Source organism: Misgurnus anguillicaudatus, chromosome 8, assembly GCF_027580225.2.
Source record: "Misgurnus anguillicaudatus chromosome 8, ASM2758022v2, whole genome shotgun sequence".
NCBI lineage: Eukaryota > Metazoa > Chordata > Actinopteri > Cypriniformes > Cobitidae > Misgurnus > Misgurnus anguillicaudatus.
The window spans coordinates 34,182,194-34,208,446 of NC_073344.2; the positions used below are offsets into that span (position 1 = coordinate 34,182,194).

At 37.2% G+C, this 26,253-nt stretch overlaps 1 protein-coding gene across 4 annotated transcripts; it reads right to left on the bottom strand.

The window, feature by feature from the left end:
- Positions 1 to 351: 351 nt before the first annotated feature.
- LOC129427310 (uncharacterized) lies at positions 352 to 12,488 on the bottom strand. 4 transcript variants are annotated; one of them, XM_073870753.1, is made up of 8 exons: positions 11,222 to 12,488; positions 10,430 to 10,503; positions 9,841 to 9,959; positions 8,281 to 8,359; positions 7,323 to 7,535; positions 6,176 to 7,231; positions 4,298 to 4,466; positions 352 to 885 (listed from the first exon to the last, which is right to left on the bottom strand). In XM_073870753.1, the coding sequence occupies exons 5-8, from the start codon at positions 7,531 to 7,533 to the stop codon at positions 753 to 755; spliced, it is 1,569 nt and encodes a 522-aa protein (XP_073726854.1). In that variant the 5' UTR covers positions 7,534 to 7,535; positions 8,281 to 8,359; positions 9,841 to 9,959; positions 10,430 to 10,503; positions 11,222 to 12,488; the 3' UTR covers positions 352 to 752. The 4 variants fall into 4 exon arrangements, with proteins under 4 accessions (XP_073726854.1, XP_073726853.1, XP_073726852.1 ...); XM_073870752.1 differs by lacking the exon at positions 8,281 to 8,359 and having other exon boundaries at positions 11,666 to 12,488; XM_073870751.1 differs by lacking the exon at positions 8,281 to 8,359.
- Positions 12,489 to 26,253: the final 13,765 nt, after the last annotated feature.

Genomic DNA, 26,253 nt, shown 5'->3' on the forward strand with positions numbered 1-26,253 from the left:
ACTTAAGAATGAACTGTAAAATTTACAGTTAAAAACTTTCAGCTGTGGTTGCATATAGATTGGTAAAAAAAGCAAAGTCTTGTGATTCATAAATTCCAGAATAAAGCAAAACAATTAGATCACTTATACTGGCTACATTTTTATTTAAATACCACAAATTCAGTAAACACAAATTTAGGCATCCATATTTCTTTTCATTAAACAGTTCAAGAGTGCAGAACAAACATTTTGAAATACAAGAAATTTACCAGAAAGCAACATTTAAAAAAACATACACAGAACGTTCTATCATCAGAATGGTTTAACCATGTTAATGAAAAACATGAACACCAAAGGTATACACAACCCATGTATAGAGAGCATACAGATTTTAACTTTTTTATATCAAAAAGTATCTTTCCGTAGGGAAATATAAATTCATAAATTGACAGTACACAAAACAGCATAACCACATAAACCTTAAAATCTCTGAATTTCATTGGCTTTAAACAGATTTAATTTCAGCTACAAATATATTTTCTTTTTTAAAATGACTACAGGCGCATAGTACCATTACATAAGTTTGTAGGATGGAACATTCAACACACAACACAGAAATCTCAAACACAAAGTCTGAGCATCAGCAAGTGACTTAACATTGCGATTAAGTAAACAAATACAAATTTGCAAACTTGTATCCTTAAAGTGAACAGAACACCTGTAAAATGTCTCAAAAAAAAAAAAAATCAAAATACTAATAGCAGAGTCCAACCTTAATCTGCTCTCCATTCATGATCCGCAAGGTCTGCTATGAGTGTAAGGACTCTGGGATTCACTGGGAGCTGTTTTTTGTTTTTTTTCCATTCAACTTTGGTGCCCTTCTCTGGGTTTATGCTAAAGAAGCATCTGGAGAAGAAGGAAAATTGAATGACTTGAATTAGCTACTTAATGGAATCCTGAATTGCATCATTTTAACATTCAACAAGTAACACTGTGAATGAATCCTGCATTTATTTTGATGTAGAGATATACAGTAACTCACCACAGCGAATTCACCCCTCACATTTCAGCAACCATTCTTCTCAAAGGACAATAAAATATTCAAAACTAATTTCTATAGTAGAGCAGTCAATGTGCCTCTTGTATAACAGTTTAGATTTACTGTCCTCTGAAAATAACTAAACATAGTCATTGTTGTCAAAATAGCTGTCAACAAAAGTGAGTACACATTGAGTGATAATAGAGGCATGTAAGTTAACCATGCAAACCCACATGTCCTATTCATCATGTTCATGTGTTTTACTGCGTAACAGGACCATTCAAATGTGTAACTTGTATTAGAGCAGTTAAAATGTATTGCATTCAGTACAATTCTCTCATACTGACCACTGGAAGTTGAACATGGCACCTCATGGCAAAGAACTTTCTGAGGATTTGAGAATTAAAATTGTTGCTCTCCACACAGATGGCAAGAAGATCGTCTACATCCTGAAACTGAGTTACAGTAAAGTAGCAAGTGTCATAATAAGGTTTTCCAAGACGGGTTAGACACAGAGGAGAACTGCCAAAGGGTCGATCAAAGAAGTTGAGTCCTTGTGCTGTGCGTCAGGTGCAGAAGATGGCTTCAAAAACAGATGCATGAGTGCTGCCAATAACGTCGCACACAGCAACAAGTCAGTCACTGTAGCCATTGTCCCAGAAGGAATCCTCTACTGAAGCTGGTTCATAGCTTCAGAAGAGTATTCCGGTAATGAACACAGAAACCGACCTGCAGTGTGCGACGTATAGAGTGACCTTCTGCAACCTCTAAAGCAATGTTGAGAGCACTCAAGGATGTGTTTTTTAAAGGAACAGTATGTAAGAAATTTATATCAACTAATCATAAAATGTCCCTGATATGTCACTAGACATTAAGAAATCATTTTCATTTCAAATACTTATATCACTGACAACAGTGATCTGGCCAGGATATTGTCATTTAATAAAATGGAGTTTCAGCCCTCAACTGATGTTTATGTTGTCATTTTGTATATTGGCCACCAGCTGTGTGATTGCAGTACCAGTTTTAGCCACAAGTTTTGTGATTGCAATACCAGTTTTGGCCACAATCCTACATACTGTTCCTTTAAGCCTGACGCACAGCACAAGGACTTATCTTCTTAAATCGACCCTTGCGAGTCCTGTTCCGAATGGAAACTGTCTTGGAAAACCCTGGTCTGTATGACCCTGGCCACTGTACTATAACTCAGTTTTAGGATGTAACCGATCTCCTTATAGCCTAGGTCAACCTTGTGGAAAGCAACAATTGTAATTCTTAAATCCACAGAGAGTTCCTTGCCATGTTCAACATCCAGTGGTATGACAGAATTGTACTCTACGCACCAAATTTCAACTGCTCTAATACAAGATACACAAAATTGCATGGTCCTGTCAAGCAGTTAAACACATGTACATGATGAAAACAACATGTGGCTTTGCATGGTTAAAGGGATAGTTCAGCCAAAAATTATATTAAACCCATGATTTACTAACCCCCAAGCTGTACGAGACACATATGTCCATCATTTTTCAGACTAACACATTTTCAGTTATTTTAGAAAATGTCTTAGATCTTCCAGTTGTTAACAGTGAAGTTACCCAAACGGCTCTAGGATGATCAACAAAGGTCTTCTGAGGGTAATCTACTCACCCCCAAGCCGCAGCAGAGAACCCTCCGTAAACCGCATACTCTCTCATCTTGAATGCGGCTGGGGCTAAGATGGCAGCGTTACCGGAAGCTAGTTATTTTCATTTATAAAATTTTAAATATGGATATTTCTACAACAACACCGCGGCTTGGGGGTGAGTAAATCATAGGTTTAATATAATTTTTGGCTTAACTATCCTTTTAAACGATATACAATGAATATCGCATAGGGTGTACTCACTTTTGTTGCAGGCTATTTGGACAATAATAAAATAATAATCAAGTTATTTTGAAAGGACAGTAAATCTATACTGCTAAACAGGAACATATTGACTATTCTAAAATATACAAATTTCTAAAGTATTGTCCCTTAAGAAGATATAAATATGGGAATAGCAAACATGCATCATAGACGAATTAAAAACTGCTGGCGAGATGAAATATGCAAGATAAGGTTCATAATATATCCTTTAATTTGTCCAGTACCAAAATCAGAACTTAATAGGTTTTTAAGTCACAAAGAGGACATGAGAAATAAACATTAGATGCTATAAAATGTAATATCTTGGAAAATGGCATTTAGGCTTCAATTTTTAAAGGAACACGCCCACATTTTGGGAATTCAGCTTATTCACCGTAACCCCCAGAGTTAGATAAGTCCATACATACCTTTCTCATCTCCGTGCGTGCTGTAACTCTGTCTGACGTAGCCCCTGCTAGCTTAGCTTAGCACAAAGACTGGAAGTAAATGACTCCAGCTAGCACACTGCTCCCAATAAGTGACAAAATAACGCAAACATTTTCCTATTTATATGTTGTGATTTTTGTAGTCACACCATATATACAAATAACAAGGTCATATGAGACACAGCCATCTTTTAACAGTATATATACCGGGAACTATATTCTCAGGTGAAGCATTGCTACTTGACCAGAGTGATTTGCTCGCAGCGCCCGAGAAGCCCCCTGGTGATGAGCAGAGAGTTCGGTCAGAGTTGTGTGAATCACTCCGCCCAAGTAGCAGTGCTTCGCCTTCTGAGAATAAAGTTCCCAGTATGTATACTGTTAAAAGATGTCTGTGTCTCACATGATCTTGTAATTTGTACACGGTGTGACTATACAAATCACAACACATAAATAAATCACAACACATAAATAGAAAAAAGTTTGCATTATTTTATCAGTTATTGGGAGCAGTATGCTAGCTGGAGCCATTCACTTCCAGACTTTGTGCTAAGCTAAGCTAGCAGGGGCTGGGTCAGACAGAGTTGAGAAAGCTATGTATGGACTTATCTAACTGTGGGGGTTATGGTGAATAAACTTAATTCCCAAAATGTGGGCGTGTTCCTTTAAGAGCTCACATACAGCGCGTTTTAACTGTTTATAATTATAGAAGTGGAAATTATCAAAAGAAAACACTGATAAAAAAATGTAGACCTTGTAATCCATAACTTCAATACCTTGTAAATAATAAATGCAGGATTCATGGAAAGTGTTATCCAACATTCTTTAAAAAAAAAACTTTTTTGAAATGCAGAATTCCGAATGTGCTTAGAATGAGAAAAAACACCAAAGTTTCATTTTTAAATGAACTTTCAAATAAATTAATGTAAAAAATATTTTTGAGCTTACCTTTGCAGGAACTCCAGAGTAGAACCCAGCTCCAAAGGATAATGAATGTTGAAACAGTAGAAGCTGCCAAACATTATGCATATTGCTGAGATGAAAGTAGAAATGTGTGGAGTTGTTATCCTTTGGTCAATGCTCACCATGAACAGCTTTGATGTGTAGCAGGAAGAGCCTAAAGGAAAAAATGTAAAGGTTTTTAGTTGTGACATAATAATACATTTTTAAATTCTAATCTCATTGTTCTGACATTAAGTTCTTTACAGAACTAATCTTTAAAGGAACACACCCACATTTTGGGAATTTAGCTTATTCATTGTAACCCCCAGAGTTAGATAAGTCCATACATACCTCTCTCATCTTCGTGCCTGCTGTAACTCTGTCTTACACAGCTCCCGCTAGCTTAGCATAGCACAAAGTCTGGAAGTGAATGGCTCCAGCTAGCACACTGCTCCCAATAAGTGACAAAATAATGCGAACATTTTCCTATTTATGTGTTGTGATTTGTATAGTCACACCGTGACAAATAACAAGGTGATATGAGACACAGCTATCTTTTAACAGTATACATACTGGGAACTATATTCTCAGGCAAAGCCCCGCCAATTGGGCGGAGTGATTTGCTCGCAGCCGAGCAAATCACTCCGCCCAAGTAGCAGTGCTTCGCCTTCTGAGAATATAGTTCCCAGTATGTATACTGTTAAAAGATGGCTGTGTCTCATATGACCTTGTTACTTGTACACGGTTGTGACTATACAAACCATAACACATAAATAGGAAAATGTTCGCATTATTTTGTCACTTATTGGGAGCAGTGTGCTAGCTGGAGCCATTCACTTCCAGACTTTGTGCTATGCTAAGCTAGGGGGGACTGTGTCAGAGAGTTACAGCAGGCACGAAGATGAGAGAGGTATGTATGGACTTATCTAACTCTGGGGGTTACGGTGAATAAGCTGAATTCCCAAAATGTGGGCGTGTTCCTTTAACTAGGGATGCACCGACTATTCGGCATTTTCGGTGTTTGGCTAAATGAGTAAAAAGGAGCCATACGCTTTATAAATGCAGCAAATATGCCAGCAGTGTGGAAGCATTTTAAAGCGTCAATGAAAGACACAAAAATGTATAGCACTACAAGTTTAAAGGAAAACACCACCATGTTATTACCTCAACTTTTTTCAATGCGTGAACTTCATCTTTGCACAGCGCGTCGTCAATGTGTTAGCATTTAGCCTAGCCCCATTCCTTTAGAAGTCACCAAATACTTCCATGTTTTCCCTATTTAAAGACTGTTACATGAGTAGTCACACAAGTATGGCAACACAAAATACAAAGCGATTTTTTAAGCTGATAAAAAATGACAACTATATTGTATTGCAGAAGAGCACTTCGTTTGCAGCGCTTCGACCTCGGCCCGCAGTAACATCAACAGAGGGGGGAGTTCACAGAAGTGATGATGTTACTGCGCCACAGGTCAAAGTGCTGTAAACTAAGTGCTCTTCCACCATATAATATAGTTCTCATTTTTATCCGCTTAAAAAAAACCCCACATTTTATTTTGTGCCACCATATTTACTCATGTAACATCTTTAAATAGGGAAAACATGGAAGTGTTTGGTGATTTCAAAATTCATTCCTGTTTGGATCCTAAGGAATGAATTGAGCTAGGCTAAATGCTAACACATTCACGACGCGCTGTGCAAAGATGAAGTGCATGCATTGAAAAAGATAGGTATGTATTAATTAGTCTAAGTTGAGGTAAGAACATACTAAAATGTAAAAAAACTGGTGTTTTCCTTTAATTAATCATTTAAAATCCAGACACAACGAACAACAGAGTACAAGAAAAACACAGCAGAAATTCTATAGATATTCATTAAAACTTACCACAGACAACGATGCAGGGTGTTGCTGGTAACTTATCTAGCTGTACATCTTCAACAAGGCAAGACTCTTCAACATAGTGAAACATCATCTCTTCCTTTTCATCGAAGTAGGCAAGCAGGAGCAGTACCAAGTCTTTAATATCTTCAGAACATCCCTCAATTTGTCCCCTCATAACTTCAAGTTTTGCAGCAGCTTGAAGTACTCGTTTCTTCCGTTCTGCACCAACAGTTTTTAGAAAGTTAAGGAGCCGCTTTCCCTTTTTATCCAAGCTGTTGAAGAGCATCTCCTTTAGATCGATTCCTGTTAGCAACTTGAAGTGTACACACATGCCAACCTCTCGAAACAAAAAAGGCCAGGTCTCACAAAGCTGTTGCATGCTTGTTCCATTGTTTATGTCTCTGCGTTGTGTATAGTATGTTGCTTTCAAAAGACTGCTTACTACTTCTGGGTCAGGACTAGCTGTTGTAGACATCATCTTCATTTGTTCTTGTTTATCCAACTGGCTCTCTTTAGTCTCACTGAGTGGCATAAGTTTTAATTCCCAATTCACACAACCATAAGTGTCTTGAACTGCTGCTTTTTTTTCACCAGGAATCTCGTCTGTGTCAGAGTCTTCCGTTCTGTTGCGTTTTCTGATTTTTGGCACATATGATCTCTTTATGTTTTCTACACGATTCTGAAGCTGTTTCACCAGCGAATGATACCCTGAACCAACTATCTCACCCTCAATAACATCCTGCAGGGATGCAGGGTATTTGGCCACCATCTTTTTAGCAATGGTTGTTGAACTTTGTTTACTGGGACCATCACATACCTTCAACATGTCCGAAACCACTATTCTGATCATTTCTCGACGTAATCGAGGACTTAGTCTCTTCTTTTTTTCTAAACAATGAATAATTTCTTCTGGAAGCTTCTGCCATGGAATTTTAAAGTTGTCTGCCCAGTCTAAAGGCACTTTGGAAACCTTGACAAGATGTGATGAAGATGACGAACACGAAGCTAAATGACTGTCACTGTTTTCTGCTGAAGTTGATCCGCAACCAGTGCTTTGTTCTACAAATCAAAGAGGAACCCTTAATTGAACTCTTCTGAAACTAGATTAAGAACACATACATTATAAAATCAAATGTTGAAATGTACTTACGATTCTGGCCCAAGACAGATACCAGTTTCCTAGCCTGAATGTGTCGTAATACTGGAAGGAGATCTGCTTCCTGAACATACTGAAAATCTTCAGGTGTAGTTACCCCAAGTGAATTCAGTGTCTCCACAACTGATGCCAGCACCGAAGATGAAAGATCTGGGAGTACCCGAACAATTGCACTGGTTACATTCCTTTGCTGTGATTCATCCATAACTAAAACAGAAATACATAAATTTAGTGTATTGAAAAAGCATAAATGTGTAGTGTTTAGATACACAAACTGAGAAAGATTATTTGACTTGTATTACTTGGGTTTTAGCATTGGTTATAAATACAATCAAGTGCTATAACAATGCTAGACCTGTAATGCACTAATGTGACACTACACTGTGTTTCAGGGTGACTACCCTACATCCTTGCATCATGTAAGACGTCAGAGGATAAAAGTCAACCAAGTCCTCAATGTTCAAACACTGAACCCTCTCACTGGTGTTTCTTAGCGAGTACAAATGATACTCAGGAAGAAGGTCTGCTATGAACACTTTGGTCAGTAAATCAACTCGCTCGTCTGTGATGAACATGAGCAAAAGTTCACCAAATTCTATGGTTTCATCATTTCTAATGACAACCAGTTGGCCCTTCTTGAATACAGTTCCTTTATACTGTATTTCTACAGAAACCTGTGTTTGTGTTTCACTAAAGCTGAACTGACTGACAGCAGCTTTGACAGTTTCACTGTAAAGCTCAGAACAAAATGGAGAACTCCCTTTCACTTGCAATACTGGGGGACAAGAACCAGATGCCAAGTAGGCCTGAAACAACTGATGCCTCTCTGAAAGGGTGTGACACAAATTCTTAAAATTCTTTATATGTCTGGTACATCTTTTGAAGTAACTATGCTTACTTTCAAATCTCATTGTCCATAACCTTATCAATGGACCAAATTTGAGTATCAGACCTGGATAGTGCCGCAAGTAGTGATGTTTCGGTCTCAGATTTACTTCAGGAAATGCTGCTTTTCTGGACTCCAAGTATTCCTGTATGAGAACATCCAAGTAAGCAACCTGTGACACTGAAATTTTCTGAGCACAGATCAGTTCAACAATCTCCTTTAGCTGAAGTGTTAACTGCCAAACTTCATCTGCAGGATCTAGCACTCTGTCACTAAGTATAACAGGTAGAAGCCTTAAAAAATTCCAATTTTGAATGGCCTGACCTGCCAGCTTAAGCCCATGCGGACTGACCTCACAAGGTTTTGAGAGAGCGTCAGAACCACTATATTTGAACTGACAGATTCGACGGTTAAGAACTGGGTAAGTGAACCACTTTTTCTTAACAAAATACTTGAGGTACAGGACAACATCATAAGACAACACGCCTTCAAAAACATCGTGACCAAGGCAAGGTGGCAAGCCAGGTTGGCACACTTTAAAGTTTTTCAAAGAACTGAAAACTGAACTGAACTTTATGCCTTGAACCTCTGTAACGCCTTCTGTCTGTAACTGTTTAACAGCAGATTCATATCCCTCAACAGTACGTAGTGGACCACATGAATTTGGGTCAACACTCTGAAATTCATCTTTAGTAATTAGACAGTACCTGCAAAAGTACTTGGACTGGCTAAAGTTTTCAGTGAACCCACCAATACAGTGTGATCCCAAGTTATCTCCAGCAATGCAGTAAAGACTGCCTTTAATAACAGACTGGTCTGACAGAGAAATCCCATTTTCCTCAAGATCTTTCAGGTCTGCTACTAGCTGTGAGAAAACACTTTCATGGCCAAAGTCTTTAAAGTCCTTCTCCCTGCACAACATAACCAGCTGCATATGTTCTGTGTTTGACCTAAGATGAGCTGGCAAATTAACGAGAGAGAGATAAACAGCCAAAATTTTGTGTTTCTTGCGTGCAGACCCTAAAGGGTTAACCACCTCAAAAGCATCCTGATAGAGCAGTAGCTGAAGGCTTGGATTGTCTTCAGAGAAATCTCTGCACTTAAGTATTTGGCCATCTGAGCAATCACAAAGAATGTCAGAGTTGTTTTCAGTCAGGTGCATTGAAATGTAATTCTTCCCAATATCTGAATTTAACAAACACCTCAATGTCTCTTTTACAGGAACATAATATGCAAACTGCTCTTTCCGGTTCTCATCTCTACCTAAAAGTATTCTTTTTGGTTCAACATAGCTGAATACTTTTTTAAATGCCTGGCTCCTTGAGTACACTGTTCGCAAAGGTCCCTTGTGACACATAGAAAACAAGTCTGATTCTTTCACTGTAGCAAGGATTTTAGAAATTGTTTCCTCAGGTAGTGACAGGTCATTCTGCAAAAGTGAATGAAGCTTACTAACAGTATATGTTTGTCCCAATTCATGAATATTTTGCATCTCATCTACAATATTTTGTATTGTAGAAGCTGCGAGAAGAAACTGTCCTTGTAATTTCAGATAAAATAAGCTAAGATTTTTTAAAAATAAATCATCAAAATTTTCAAATGAACCCATTTCAACTTCTGACTCACCTGTATTTACATCCAGGTCAGAAGCTGCAGGATATTGCTCAGTTGAAACAGATGTAATCTCTGGTGCAGATTGTCGATGTGAATGATCAATGCTGTTAAAGGAGCAATTCCTGTGCTTCCTAGACATATGGGAAGTAAAAGAAGACTTAATTTGAAAAGTATATTTGCACCCTCTTACTGGACAGTTAACTGCACGACCTTCCTTCATATGGTTCTTTAAATGAGCAACAAGACCAGGCACATCGCTACACTGACGACCACAAAGTGCAACATTGCATATTAAGGCTGTATCAGTTACTCTATGTGCATAGGTGTTATGTCCCCGATAAAAGTGACTCTTAAATGCTTCATATTTGGAAAAAGACTGTTTGCAATCAACAGCTGCACATTTGAAAATTGCATGCGGTTCGTTGCGATGCAGTCTACAGTGCAAGACATAGTCTCTCAAACTGTGCACTGTTAAACTACAAAAGTTGCAAGTGTACATTTTTAAAGCATATTCCAAAGTGATTCACATTGAACTGAACTCTGAGCTCACACTGTCCATTACATTTTAATTTAACCAGTTAACAGTGAAACATTTGCTTACCTGTGCGTGTTGCAGAAAGACCGCCAAACAAACGACACAGAGCAGGCAGTGCAACGTCTTGAGTGCTGACGGGACTGATCGTCAATAGAAAGACAAGACTTTTAATAAAAGAAATAACTTTCATTTAAAATAAAACATACTATGCAACGCAGTGGCACTGACTGGACAACTGAAATGACAATAAAACAAAAAAGCTTTAAAACTTGAAACCAGGGCTTTTACAAATGGTTTAATATGATGCTCTTATTACAATCTCCACTATTATTCCTTTAGCCCCACAAACAGACTGATAACTTATATGGGTCGCAAAATGTTTTAATGACAAAGAAACCAAGCGAATTCCCGAGCGAATTAGTAAACTACTAACAGTTAGGGTGTAACGTTAAGGTTATATAGGCTATTAAAAGGTTAAAATATTAACAACTAGTAGACATCCAGCTGGTTAACGTTACACGTTTATTCTTGACATTTGAAAAATTACATGAAAAAATACCAAACGCTTTAAAACACAACCGCATAACCTTATATACAATAAGACAATTAATACCACAAACTGGGCTTATATGTGCTCACCAAAGAGATTTTGTGTGTTCATTTAATTTACATTTCATGAGTTAACAGCAGCACGTCGCCTTCCTTTCCTGGGTCAGCTAAAAAAACCGCCAACGCATATGGTTTACCTCACAAATATTTTTGCAAGTAACTTAACTCAGAATATAACCATAACTAAAACTGATAACGAAGGCAATTATTATATCTTAAATGTAACAAACTGTGCTTATATGTGCTCACCAAAGAGACGAATAACACTTAAAATCAGAGGAGTAAACAGCAGCACGATGCTTTGCTTGGCTGTGTTCCAGAAAGACCGCCAAACCAACGGGCTCGCGCATATGGTTTACCTCACAAATATTTTTGCAAGTAACTTAACTCAGAATATAACCATAACTAAAACTGATAACGAAGGCAATTATTATATCTTAAATGTAACAAACTGTGCTTATATGTGCTCACCAAAGAGACGAATAACACTTAAAATCAGAGGAGTAAACAGCAGCACGATGCTTTGCTTGGCTGTGTTCCAGAAAGACCGCCAAACCAACGGGCTCGCGCATATGGTTTACCTCACAAATATTTTTGCAAGTAACTTAACTCAGAATATAACCATAACTAAAACTGATAACGAAGGCAATTATTATATCTTAAATGTAACAAACTGTGCTTATATGTGCTCACCAAAGAGACGAATAACACTTAAAATCAGAGGAGTAAACAGCAGCACGATGCTTTTCTTGACTGTGTTCCAGAAAGACCGCGAACCTAATGAGCTATCCTAGGCAACGGCATCGGCAACGGTGCAACGTGGGCGCTGATTGGACAGTTCAAAAATCAATACATTTTATAAAAAAATCCTTCACTTTATACAAAGTCGTTGTACTGAGTGGACAACTAATAAAATGAAGACTGTAGCATAAAGTAAAGCCTTAATTTAACATAACATAAAAATTACAATTTTTAAAAATGTTTTTAATTAATATGATGCAACATAATATAAATGCAATATATTGCATATGAACCCAAAACAATAACATAAAGTATGGATTTTAAAACCTTTTACATATTGCATTTCATATTAATTTCAGAATTTAATGACATTACTGAGGAGTCTAAATCAGGAGGAGTCATTGCAATTAAAATACTTCATTTAATATGTAATATTACATTAAGTATTTTATTATGGGAGAGACTAAAGTTTTTTAAGCTGCCTGATTTATTGTTAAAAAACACAAGTGCATAACATACTGCTAACAGCATACATCAGAAATTTTTGCAATAGGCCTACAGTGATTATCTGTTTATTTTGTTTGTGTGCTATGTTGTTTGGTGGTAAAATAACAGACATTTTACAAAGCAATCAGGTGAAACATATTAAATGTCCTTGTTTTTACATTAACAGCATTACACCGTCAATTTAACGGTAATTTCATGATTTTTTAATTACGTTTTTTTTCCTTCACTATTTTACATTCTTTCACCGTTAAATCCACGGACTTTTTTTACAGTGTACATGTTTGGTGGAGTTAATAAAAAAAAGTATAATTTAAGCTCTCTATAACAACTTTTTTCATTATGACAGTAACTAATTTTCACCTCTTAATAAACTTCCAAGTGTCTGCTTTCAAATGAGACCAAACTTATGCTTTTAGTGCAAAGACTTCATAAACTGTATCTATTTTAGTTTGGCTATGACAGTTTTTGTGGGGAGGTTCAGAAAATGGAAAGAGGGTTAACAGGTTTTAAAGACGATATTTTCAAGTTCAAGTCTGCTTTATTGTTAATTCTTATGTTCAGTACATACATACAGAGAATTGAAATTGCGTTTCTCTCAGACCCTTGGTGCATACAGATAACACAAACAGTAGGGCATTTAATACAGATAATAAAATATTAAATGTATTTGATAAATGTTGGAAACCACATAGCTGATATATTTACACTCTTAGAAAAAGGTACAAATGTGTCACTGGGACCGACTGTACCTTTGAAAAAGGTCCTAATATGTACCATTTTGGTACAAATGTGCTTTTGAGGTAACAATTTGCACCTTTTAAGTACAAAAGTACTTTTTGAAAAAGTTCTGCCGCAGTGACAACTTTTGTACCTTCTTGTAACTTTTTCTGACATGTACTTTTCATGGTATTTGCCTCGTTTGCCTTTGCTAACTGGATATGCAGGTACTGTGAGTTCTGAATGCTCTTCCTAGAGTGCCTCGTGCATGTTCAAATCAATTGGGTGTGCGCATGTGTGGGCAGATCCTGTAGCAACAGGGGTGGTGCCATGGTCGCGAGAGAGAGTGATAGTCGCGCAAGCCAATCATTTGTTTTGTCCCGAATGGAAATAATTAGCTGTGTTTAAAACAGCCGTGAGAGGTCTACAGACACTCGAGTTTTATACTCTCTTTTCAGAGTATTTACATTTTAATTATGTATTGGTATATAAAGACAGTTTAAACAAATTTGTAAAAAAGTTTTTTTTAGATAATTCCTGCCTATCCTGCCTTTAAAAGTACGCATCAGGTTTATTTCAATGCACATATTGTGTTTATGTTAATTTTATGCAATAAAAATTACATTTGCACCATTTTTATGAAAGTTAAGACTGAATGGACCTGAAAATGTCAAATGGTTTAACTGCCAATTGCGCCAAAGAATTAAAATATTTATTATGGATATTTCTAAATGTAAATTTGAATGCGTAATATTTGTCCTGACATATGCTGAAAACAGCTCTGTTTTTTTAAATAATCTTTGACAAATGATGTATAAAAAACATATTACACTAAATTAGATGATTTTATTCCACATTTTTTATGAACATATTTATATTTTAATTTAAATAAATACAACACCAATTGACATAGACCGGTTACATCACATTGACAATTTTGCAATTATCCCCCAAATATTCTTTCAAAATGAAATAAAACCAGAAATTTTAGATTTGGTCCTCAAAAAAGAGAATGTTTGCAAGTAATCTGCAAATTTATTTTGACATTTTAAACCTTTTACATATAATTGAACCATATGGAGTGCGGAAACAAAATAATTAACATCATGTCATTGACCCATAAATAAACCTATGCCCGGTTGTTGTTAACCCAACCATGAGTTAAAACAACCCACCATTAAACCAATCCAGTATTTATTAACCCAACATATGTTCTGTCTAATATTTACCCAGCATTGGGTTGAAAACCCAGCAGAATTTAGAGAAACTGTGTACCATTATTTATCGTATTTTGTATAGAATAAAGAAACTCATACAAGTTTAGAAAAACATGAGGGTGAAAAAATTACAACAGAATTGTCATTTTTGGGTGAAACATCCCTTTAAGATGCTGCCTATTGTGTGTATTGTAGCTAGATGTAACAAATTCAATATTTTTCACAGTTTTTTATTCTCTTTCCCTCTAATCCTTTATAATCCATTCAGTTTCTGTTTCTATCCATCCTGAAAAAGTGATCTATAACTAGTATGTATCTCACTTTTTGATTTCCTCCATTGACTCTGAAATCCATGGGGTTTGACTAGAGAAAAATACTAAGTGACATTTTGATCGCAGAGGCTGGGCTTGACTAATCGATAAATTGCGTGCCAGACTTTTTCTTAAGCCATTAATAATAGAATCTCATTTGAAGCTGTTGCTTAGGCAACCATATGGCAGAGACGAAGGCAGTCGTTTCTCAGCGAGAGAGAGAGAGTGAGCCGAGGTTAAAACCCAGACTGATGACAGTGTCTCTCTTTAGACTGGCTTTTTCATATCATACAGACACGACGGGGCACGGGAAATGTGAGAAAGTCAAACTTGGGTCACATACAAAGATTTCGAAAATCCATTTGAGCTTTTGGTGTTACTATTAAAGTCAGTGGTGAACTAGAGAGCTAAATAATGGATTGTGGGTCTACGGGACACATCACTTTATGCAGTTTGTAATACTTCCATACAAGTTATATTATAAAATCACTGGCAAAATCTCATGGGCATGAATTAGAGAACTGTGTCTGTCTCACACAAACTTTGTGATTAAACTAGTTAGACTGTTAACCCTGTTAAAAAACAATAGACATCACAGAAATTCTATTGGTTCTATTGGTTCTGTGTATTGGTTCTAATGGAATATGGCCAAAAAAACACTGCAGTGTATTGGTCTTTGTTGGTCTATATTGGTTTGAATTGGTTCTATAGGTTCTGTGTATTGGTTCTAATGGAATATGGCCCAAAACACACTACAGTGTAGTGGTTTTAATGGTAAAAGCTAATGGTTACTATTGGTTGTAATGGTTTTATTGTTTTTTCAGCAGGGAATAAACAATGAACGCAACGTCAAACCATTTTGCCGGCAAAATGTCCACCACACTGTTTTTAGATAAAACTGATCTACACGTTTCTGGTTTAGATGTTTTGGTAGAAAATACATGGGCTGCGTCCAAAAGGCAGCAGCCAGCATTCCAAGGCAGGAAGGCATCAAGGCACATCCGAATCAAATGTTTGCTTTACTTCCTGAGATCTCCTGAGATACCTTCATCATCTTGTCCCACAATTCTATGCTTGTGTGTGCATGAGGAATGTGATCGGTAGAGCCTGGTCGAGTTAAAAAAAAAATGGCGGCCAAGAAAGTGGTTGTATCACAAATGAGCTTTTCCATTGCATAGTACCCAACAGTTTGGGTCGGGTCGGGTCAGCTCACCTCACTTTGGCTTGGTTAGCTTTTCCATCGAGTTTAGTAACACTTCGGAGTTGAAGGGATTATAGGCGTGTCGTTATATTTGCACTGACTACTGCTGTGACATCATACAAGTGAGAGCGTCCTTGTACATTCCCATACAGTCATTTTTTTCTCAGTCCGTCACAAAATTAAAATTGACCACCACAAATGACAGGTTTACTTGAGACAGCGCAAGCTAGCATGAAGGTAAAGCTAATCTTTTACATTATAACAATGACGCTGGTAGTGATGATTCTCTCAGACCAATCAGTGATCTACATTGTTTTCGGGTGACGTTTTGGTATCAGCTCGGGTCACTTGGAACCCCAACCGAGGTGGTACTAAAAAAAAAGTAAGCTGACCGCTACCTAAACCATGAGGTGCTATGAAATGGAAAAGCGCCAAAATGTTGTGTAAATAAAAATATATTTTCACTATTTATTGCACACCTTTTGATTGCACATCTAGTGAGACTTTAGTATCACAGTTTTCAAACATGAGATTAGTAGTTATAAGAAAGACGCTCTCTGTTCATATTTCAAACAGAATTCCATTACGTTGCCTTTGAATTTCCCAGAGCTTCCTTCATGTTGTCGAAGTCATGAGGCAGCTAGGCAACAAGCCTTAAGTTTCGGATGCAGCCCTGGTCTTCGTCCTCTGTCACACTAACAGATGGTAAAGAATGTCACAGCATCTGTTTAATTGATGTAAAGGGATTTAGAGTCACTAGACTAGCAGTTGTTGTAAAGGTATGGATGATTGCATCTTGATGGCTGGATGGAGAAGCATGAAAGATAAAAATTGAGAAAGATACAAATTTAAACAGCAAGGGTGTGATATACAGTACTGATTTGGAGAAGATTGAGCTGTCTGTAGTTTTTAACAGCCACTGTTGTTTGGATGTGGAAAGATCATTTTGGGGTGGTGTTCAGGTCATGCCCAACTGGGAAGAGACACCGGGGCAGACCCAGGAGGTGCTGGAGAGATTACATCTCACAGCTTACCTGAGAATGTCTTGGGGTTTCTCAGAAGAAGCTAGCCAGGAAATAGGCTGCCCTTCTCGGCCTGTTGATTCCACAACCTGGTCCCAAATAATTGAAGCTTGTGTGCTGTGGATGTGTACAACATTGAACTTTTGGGTGATAAGAAATGAACCTAAATGTCCCTCTCAGTTGTCTCTAACATTACAGCAACATTATAGCTTAGAAAAGTCGCCAGCATTACAATATAAAAATTTAGCTCTTAAAGGGACATTCCACTGTTTAAAAAAATATGCAAATTTTCTAGCTCCACTAGAGTTAAACATTTGATTCTTACTGTTTTGGAATCTATTCAGCTGATCTCCGGGTCTGGCGCTACCACTTTTAGCATAGCTTAGCATAATCTATTGAATCTGATTAGACCATTAGCATTGCGCTAAAAAATAACTAAAGAGTTTCGATATTTTACCCATTTAAAACTTGACTCTTCTGTAGTTACATCGTGTACTAAGACCAACAGAAAATGAAAAGTTGTGATTTTCTAGGCAGATATGACTAGGAACTATACTCTCATTCTGGCTTAATAATCAAGGACTTTGCTGCCGTAACATGGCTGCAGCAGGCGCAGTGATATTACGCACTGCCCGAAAATAGTCCTGTTGGTTACTTTCAATAGCAGGGGACTCTTTTCGGGCATTGCGTAATATCATTGCGCCTCCTGTAGCCATGAGGCTGTTTACACTTGGCATTAACATGCGTTTTTGTCGATCGGATCACAAGTGGACGACGTTAATGCCAGGTGTAAACGGTGTTCAAAACGTTTTGAACTCGTCCACTTTCGACCACTTTCAACCACATCCAGAGGTAGTCGAAACCACTTTCGATCGGATCGCTTTGGAGTTGCGGAACACACATGTGGTTAAATGTGTTCGAACAGCCACATGCGACCGCCTTCTCTCAGCCCATTTATCTAATCTGAGGTATTAAACACAAGTTTAACGTCTTTTTTTACTTCTGGCGTGAACATACGGTGAACAGCGCTATTTTTAGCCTTTCATTGATAAAACTAAAGCAGCTGATCTCCGTAGTTTCGTTTTGAAAGCGTGTGAAAGTTGCGCGATCATATTTCATCAATTGCACTGAAAATTCAGAGAAAGCTCTTACGTACACATGTACAAAACTCTGTGCAGCATGTTTACTTGCTAAACAAGCAGCGAACTCCGACATATTAGTTTGCGTCCATATAAACTCATAATTAGTTTGAATGACAGCAGAGAGACTCGCCCACCGTCTCACAGACCACCCCCTCACAGTATTCAGGACAGAAGCGGTCGGAAGTGGACAAAAGAGACGGATTTAAATACCAGGTGTAAACGTAATGTGTCTCTCTCGTCCACTTGTGATCCGATCTATGAAAACACATCTTAATACCAAGTGTAAACAGCCCCCATGTTACAGCAGCAAAGTCATTCATTATTACGCCAGAATGAGAGTATAGAATATTCATATCTCAAACTTAAAGAGCACCAATAGTCCGATTCATGATTTTACATTTTCTTTGGTGTGTATGTGTGTATTAGTACGTTAATGATATGGAACATCGTTTACAAACCCCAAAGTAAACGATGATTCCAACGTAAGTCTCTTTTCTTGGACTACAACAAACACACAGATTGTAGGCAACCGTTTACTTCTGGCGTTTGGATTACTTTTGTAAAGAATGAATGTACTCTTTTTTTGGGTTTAAAGTCAAAAGTGGTTTACTGATCCCTACCATTATAAAAGCTTGAAAAGCAAGAACATTTACTAAAATACTCCAAATGTGTTTGTCTGAAAGATGATGGACATGTGTATTTCGGATTGCTCCAGGGGGAGTAAATCGAATCATGCACAACCACCACACACTGTACAAAGACTGACTCACAAATACAGTATGTGTAGCTAGTAGGCTGAGATACACACCGAGACCTCTGTTGTCAGAAAAGCAGAAGATCAAAAATACAGCGACTTCAAAGTAGCAGGACCTATCGTCTAAGGAGGTTGTTAAAAATCTGTCATAATGACTGCGGTGTTTTGTAGACTCTCCTGCACTCTCGGTTCAACGCGGGTCCACTGAGGGAAGTGGATCAGCATTTCTTTTGCTCTTTTGTCTCCAGTGTTCTTTGACAGATCGTGAGATCCTTTGGTCTGAGTTTGCAAAGTTTTTTTTTTTTTGCCAAATGCACTGCAGAAAATCTTCAAGACTCTTTTGATGGCCGGAGGCAACGCGGCTGTGCTATTTTTAACTTTTCATTGATTTTGAGGAGGCGTACAGCTTCTTAAAATGTTCCAGAGTGTGACACATGTCAATATTTTAAAAAAGTATCACTTGAAAACATGATATTTGACCAATTTTCCAGTTCAGAGATTTAAAAGAGTTTAAGATTTAGTCCAGATTTGTGCTTATTACTGCTTTTTGCATAAAATTATCCTGCGAAATGTAAAGAACATGAAAATATGTGAATTTATTACCTTGATATCTTTAAAAGGAACACTCCACTTTTTTTAAAATATGCTAATTTTTCAGCTCCCCTAGAGTGAAACATTTGATTTTTACCGTTTTGGAATCCATTCAGCTAATCTCTGGGTCTGGGGTTACCACTTTTAGCATAGCTTAGCACAATAAATTGAATCTGATTAGTCCATTAGCATTACGCTCAAAAATAACCAAAATATTTTGATATTTTTCCTATTTAAAACTTGATTCTTCTGTAGTGACATCGTGTACTAAAACCGACGGAAAATTAAAAGTTGCGATTTTCAAGGCAGATATGGCTAGGAACTATACTCTCATTCTGGTGTAATAATCAAGGACTTTGCTGCCGTAACATGGCTGCAGCAGGCATAGTGATATTACCTAGTGGCCGAAAGTAGTCCCCTTCGTAACTTTTAATAGCAGGGGACTATTTTCAGGCACTGCGTAATTTCATTGCAGAAGTTTTAAATAGGAAAAATATCCAAACTCTTTGGTCATTTTTGAGCACGATGCTAATGGTCTAATCAGATTTAATGGATTGTGCTAAGCTATGCTAAAAGTGGTACCGCCAGACCCGGAGATCAGCTGAATGGATTCCAAAATGGTAAGAATCAAATGTTTAACTCTAGGGGAGCTGGAAAATGATCATATTTTCAAAAAAAGTGGAGTGTCCCTTTAAACATTGATTGAGTAAGGTCATGTCAAAGATTGAAATCAAACTTTGATGCTTCTCTTATCTCATCATTAGATTATAAGATTATGAGATCTAGATTTCACCAATAGGCGTTTCGCTCACATACTGTATAAAACATGGTCCATGACATCACCTGTAGGTTTCTGAAGAGCATTTTTGAAGCCCAAAGTGGGCGGAGTCGGCCTGCCGCCATATTGGCAATGTGTAAGTGTCACTCCCAGAAAAAACAAAAATGGGCAAAGAGGTGGAATATGGTGGAGCTGGGGTGCCTGGTTGCTGAAACCACACCCGACTAGCTGGTAACTGCCGGTAGTAACAGCAGCAACAATCCACGCCCTTGGTTGAGTGGCCACCCCCTTAATTATGCAGAACTTTGAATTTAATATAATTCAAACAGATGAGTTACAAAAAAGTACCCCCTAACAGCTGTCATGAAAGGCAAAATGAGCTATATATACCAAAACCACTTTTTGTACCAGGCTGTAAAAAAAATTATTCTGTAAAGTTGGGAATTTTAAGATGGGGTCTATGGGATTGACTCTTTTTTCGATCCTGTGTTTGGGCCAGTTTAGGTCACTTTCATGTTTGATTCATGAGAGACCGGAAGGTAGCCCCTTGGTGTCGAGTTCATTGCATTGATGCAAACATGTCTGTGTATTACGTAAAATAAAATAAAATAAAAATCAATGACATTCTTCAATCCATCATGGGAGGAGTTTATGTTTTCATCAATGATTGTTTAATTCAGTGTATAAGGTGATACAATGAAGTATTTCGTCTTAAATCAATAACAGTAAGGGACTGTAATTTTGAGAAATGCAGAAAAGCACAAACAGATTGCATGTTGTCTTTCTAAAGTAAAAGCAGGCAACTTCAGCAAAACCTCCGACAACATCTTTGCTTGTGTGTCGTGCGATGACAAGATGGTGTTGAATACATACTGCCATTTCTGGCAGGGTGCTTTCACAGAAACGCACCCAGCAAACCCTATTATCTTGGGCATTAAATCACTTTCTAAAAAGTTTGCAAAAGAACTGCACAGTACTGTATGTTCATGTGAAAAATTGTGCAGGTAATTCAATATGACACGTCTCTTGGAAAAATCTGGGCATTAATGGTGTAACCCTGGGTTACTCTAGAGAGATTGTATTTTTTATAAAGTGCAAGTCATTTTGGATTAAAGCATCTGCTAAAGGTAGATAAATTGGTTACTTCACCTGTGTAATGGTATTTCAACAAAACAGTTTTTTTTTTACTTCAAATTCACATCACATCTGGCGTAATATACATTTTATGCAACATCAACAACTGCATTAGACACATTGTGTCAAAAAACTAGGAGCGTCACAATGCACGATAGTCGATCTTCAGTCCATTTCAGTTTTATCTATTAGACACTATCTCACCCCCCCCCCCCCTCTCTCTCTGTTTATGGATCCCGGCGAATTATTTTGCTTTCATCAGGAGAGCTGATCTGTTGGCATGGAAATCAAAATGCAAATGGATGTGAGTGGAGGATGCACTCGATAGAAATTCAAATTGCACAACCAGCAGCTTGTAATCATGAGCAAATTCTCGGCGCGGTGTTGACGTTATTAAATTTTGAGACAGATTAAGGCTTTGTGGGAAGCTTTGTGTAATCCAACGAATCAGCATATTGCTTCAGTTTTGCAGACTCACTCATAAATCCCATTAAATGTGGTTTAAGAGCAACGCCAATCTCAAAAATCAGGTGTGATTTTGTGCAATTAAAGTGTGAGTTTACGAACTTCAATTTCGCGCCTCTGTGAGATTTTAAAGAACACCAATGGTCCGGTTCACGATTTTACATTTCATTTGGTGTGTAAATGTGTATTAGTACATGGGAACGATATGCAAAAGGGTACAAATCGCAAAGTAAACAATGATGCGAGTTATCGTCTCCAACGTAAATAACTTTTCTTGGATTACAACAAACACACGGATTGTAGGCAACAGTTTACTTCCTAGGATTGGTGATGTAGACAAGACCGACATTATCATAATCCCTCCCGCTTGGACTCACAGCCTGTAAATTAACTCCTCTTAGCATTGCATTGTGACCAAATCTTTTAAACATGGTAAGGAGCAGAGGCGTCATGCCCATTCAAACTAAGGGGGCACGTGCCCCCTTGGTTTTTTTGAGCCAATGGATTTTGCATCCAACCTCAAAATCAAATAAGCGTCCATTAATCTGTTATTTGATTTTTAATCTATTTAATATGCACACTATTATACATTCTGTGCTGCATCTTTGTCACTTTTCGGAGATTTTCGCCGTTTTGATAGCGTTTTGATCATGTTACATTACTTTTATTCTGGCGGCAGCTGGCGCTGCACTCAACGCAGTCGCAGACGTCATCAGCGTCTGGGCGCGCTCACGAGCTCTCTGTTGTTGCTGGCTTGCTGCTGCATTTGGCTATCTGAGGAATTAAAACGTGTTAGAAACGCTCACAACATTTCCAAACCCCAGTACGGTAATGTGCAGTTAACCTCCTCTGTGTAGAAAATGTATGGTTTTAAATGTGACCGTCTCAACGTTATATTAGTAGAGATTCATCTTCTTGGCACAACGCCAAAGTTCGCCAGAGTTCACGCGGGCGCGGAATCTCACATGCTCACATATGAAGTAAAATTTAATGCAAAAATCCGTTCCTCTAATAATTTTATCTAAACATATATTTTTTTAAATCATTATTGAACATTAAAATCAATCACGTGGCTATAGCTTATGTCATTTTCGTTGTTTATATACTTTATGGATTTAAAATTACATTAATTTTAGTTGTTGTGTTGTTGTGCAAAATGCATGAATGACACAATTAAACAAGTCATTAAACAAAACGTAAATAAACAAAACATGCCGTTTCAGATGTAAATATGATGCAAATGTGTCATTATTCCGATTGAATCGTATTTGATATTAAAGTTAGTCATGACTTTTATTTTGGAGGTTTTTGCATGAAAGCAGGGGTTTTCAGATAGTTAGAAATGTAAGTGCCATGGAAAAGACTGAAAGCTCTATAATATTTCGTTTGATGTCTGTGTATGCACAAATTTCTGTTAGCTGTTGACACTGTGCCCCCTTAAAAAAAATTGGTGCATGACGCCCCTGGTAAGGAGTGTCAGAGGTATTCAGGCCAATCACAACGTACAGATTAGCTGGCCAATCAGGGACACAGAGCTTTCAAATCCGTGTGTTTCAGGAAGAGAGGAAAAATGTACAGTATGTGAAAAATAATTTGTTAATATAAACCACGCAACACATTGTATTATACCAAATACACAAAATAACATTGTTTTTTAGCAATGAAATAGGTGCCCTTTAAGAAACATTATGCATGAAGATGTCATTTTTGAAACTTACCCTTAAAAAGAGTCACACAAAAAAAATCACTGCTGTAGCTGAGTTTACCATCCAAGGTAACAGTTTGGCCTCTTGTTCTCAAAAACTTGCTTTAAAGATCAAAATAAAGTTGTCTTGCCTTTTTAAAGGGTAAGCTTCGAGGTCACTTCATTTTGTTCCAGTTTTGTTCGCTTTTAGCTGTACTGGCCGTCAGGTCAGAGCACTTTTACTTAGTTTTTCATGTCCTATCTCGGTGCAGCATAGTTCATACTGTATGTTTGACTCGATCTTTAGGGAGATGGTGAGGAGGTGGTGAAAAGAAAGAGGTATAGGAAATGCAATCTTTGGTTTTCACTGACCTTTGATCTCTATGATCAGTGCATACCTGTGTTGAACCGTCTCACAGCTCCGAAAAGGGCAAGGTCACCGAACAGGTCGATTTTATTGAAGAAACTGTTTGGATAGAGCGCCGATTATAACCTTCAATTTCCTGAATGCTGTTATGACAGCTCAAGGGCGTAGTTTATTCCAGACGTTTATGTTTTTCGGGACGAAACCAGAATTTGGCACAAAACTCTTCAGAATATAAGTGCTGTAATTGAAAACGTCCTATAAATCGCCCGTCACTTGTATGCTCGTTTATTAAACATTTTTCACAGAATATTTTGAAAAGTTTTTCACAGAATAACATGCAGACAAAAATGCCGTTTCTGCATGGGTACTGCTTAAAGAAGCCCAACCTGCCCACACAGATGCTAATGTTTATTGGGACATCAGGTGGCTTTGTGCTTGGATATCTGATGTCCTGATTGTAAAAGTTGTGCAGAGATAAATGCATTTTCAAATCAAAGGAAACTACTGCAAAAAGACATCTTTATAACATCAGTCCTATACAAAGATGATTTGTGGAGAGTTGAAATCTGTCAAAAATGACACCTCATCACCGATGCATTGAAGCCGTAACTCTATCACAGGCTTCTGTTTTCTTTCTGTTTCTGAATCCAAGATCGAGGATATCAAGTCAGTCAGTCAGTCAAGCATAATGCATCATGCATTATATACAGAGCCACTCTGTGATTGCATCTGTGGTATACAAAACCTAAGGAACATTTTTTAAAGTAAAATTTTAGGGGTACAATGTATTATGTTTGGTATACCTGTAAAGGTACAAAACAAAAACTTACCACCCAGCGACAGAAAAGGTGCAGTTTTGACAATGTATAGATAGAAAATGGCAAAAATGGGCAAAAAAAATACATTAAAAATTATATTAAAGTGATAGTTTAATTTTTTTATTATTATTTACTCAAACTCATTAAGTGATCTTTTCTTCCAATAGGCAGAGGCGGACACTACTTAAGTATTTTTACTTTCTACATAAAAGTACATTTTCAAGTATTCATATTTTATTAGTGTTTTTCTCTGGAAAACATACATTTCATAATTTCCAGTTTTTGGTTTCTATTTAATTTTTAAGTACATTAAACATCTAGTATTTTTTATTTTACTTAAGTAAAATGTACTTTTGTACTTTTCCTCAAGAAAGGAAAGTACACCATTTTAATGTAATTAGGTATTAAATCAATTTTAATATACAATATAAAAGGAATACAGAGTATGATTTTATGCTTTAGAATGTAATGAACATTTTTTAGTGAAGTAAAGTAAATTTTTTCCCAAGACAAACACTCTGATAAAGCACAGATGCTTGGAAAATTTACTCAAAGTATTTAAGTAGTGTCCGCCTCTGCCAATAGGAAAAGTGTTGAATGTAGTGGTTGTTTTTGTCTGGACAATAACTATGCTTTAACTAGAATAGCAAAGCATCATTAAAGTTTTAATGTGTGTATCAAAAGCTTTCTGAAGGCATATGATAAAACAGTGTGAGAAACAGATAGGAATTGATTTTATTAATCACTGATAATCTTCGCCTCCAGTGAACTTAAGACTGGAGAACAGCTGCGGCTGAATCACTGAGTCATTAAGTTCGATCTGCGGGTGAATTATTTAGGCAGGATCAACCGATTTATTGCTAATAAGAATGATTCATTCATGCTTTCAATGTGTTTTCTTTTTAAGATTCACTCCATATGCATTGTGACTGCATTTAAAGAAAAAACAGAGCATCATTATTTCCAATATCTAATTTGTTTTATGAATAAAGGTAACACTTTACAGTAAGTGCTGGCAGGCCCGGGGTGGGTAATCGGGAGAAACTGGAGAATTCCCGGTGGGCCGCTACACTTTTGGGCCGGGGAAGTTTTTTTTACATTTGTCACATTATAGTCAATTTATCTTCTCTTAAATAACACTACACACGTTCTCCATTCTGACACCGCAGCCTCTGCATGAGTTGTACCCAGGGGCGGCCCATCCAACAGGCAATACAGGCGATTGCCTGAGGCCCCGCAGCCAAACGAGGGCCCTCCATGCATAAACATTATTTTGTCAATGCACAAACCTCATAGACTAAGCATAGCTAATTTGCATAATGTTAATGACACGATGGAGCTTGCGAAGGTGTGTCTCAGTGTGCATGCTTTGAAATGAAACGTTTTGGATTATGGGCAATGTAGTATCGTATAACAACGCAATGTTTACGTTACCTCTTTTTAATAAAGATAAAAACAAGACTAAATTTTAGTGAGGTTGTGGTTGTTTGGCAAACTATGGCACTAAAATGATACTTTTTATGAGCTGAAGAGAAAAAGAGAAAAGCAGAAAAAGAAAAGCAATCACAAGGTAAAGGTATTTTCTGCATTACATTGTTTAATGCCTATGCTAATTTAAAAACATTAAAAAATGTCCATCACCCTTTCTAAATTAACCCACATGAAAAAAGACTATTTTACTATATAATTTACTGAAGTAAACTGTATAGTAAAATTCTTAGATATTAAAAATATACTATAGTAGGGTTCAAAATCACCCTATAGTAATTATTTTGTATTAATATCCATGAAATTTGTATTGATACATACAGTACTGTAGTTCTGTTGCACTA

Coding starts and splice junctions, on each gene's coding strand:
- LOC129427310 (XM_073870750.1), bottom strand. CDS start 9,823: ATGGGTTCATTTGAAAATTTTGATGATTTATTTTTAAAAAATCTTAGC. Junction 7,536..8,280: donor CTACTTGCGGCACTATCCAG/GTCTGATACTCA, acceptor TTTCTGTTTTAG/TTATGGATGAATCACAGCAA. Junction 4,467..6,175: donor ACCCTGCATCGTTGTCTGTG/GTAAGTTTTAAT, acceptor TTTTTCCTTTAG/GCTCTTCCTGCTACACATCA.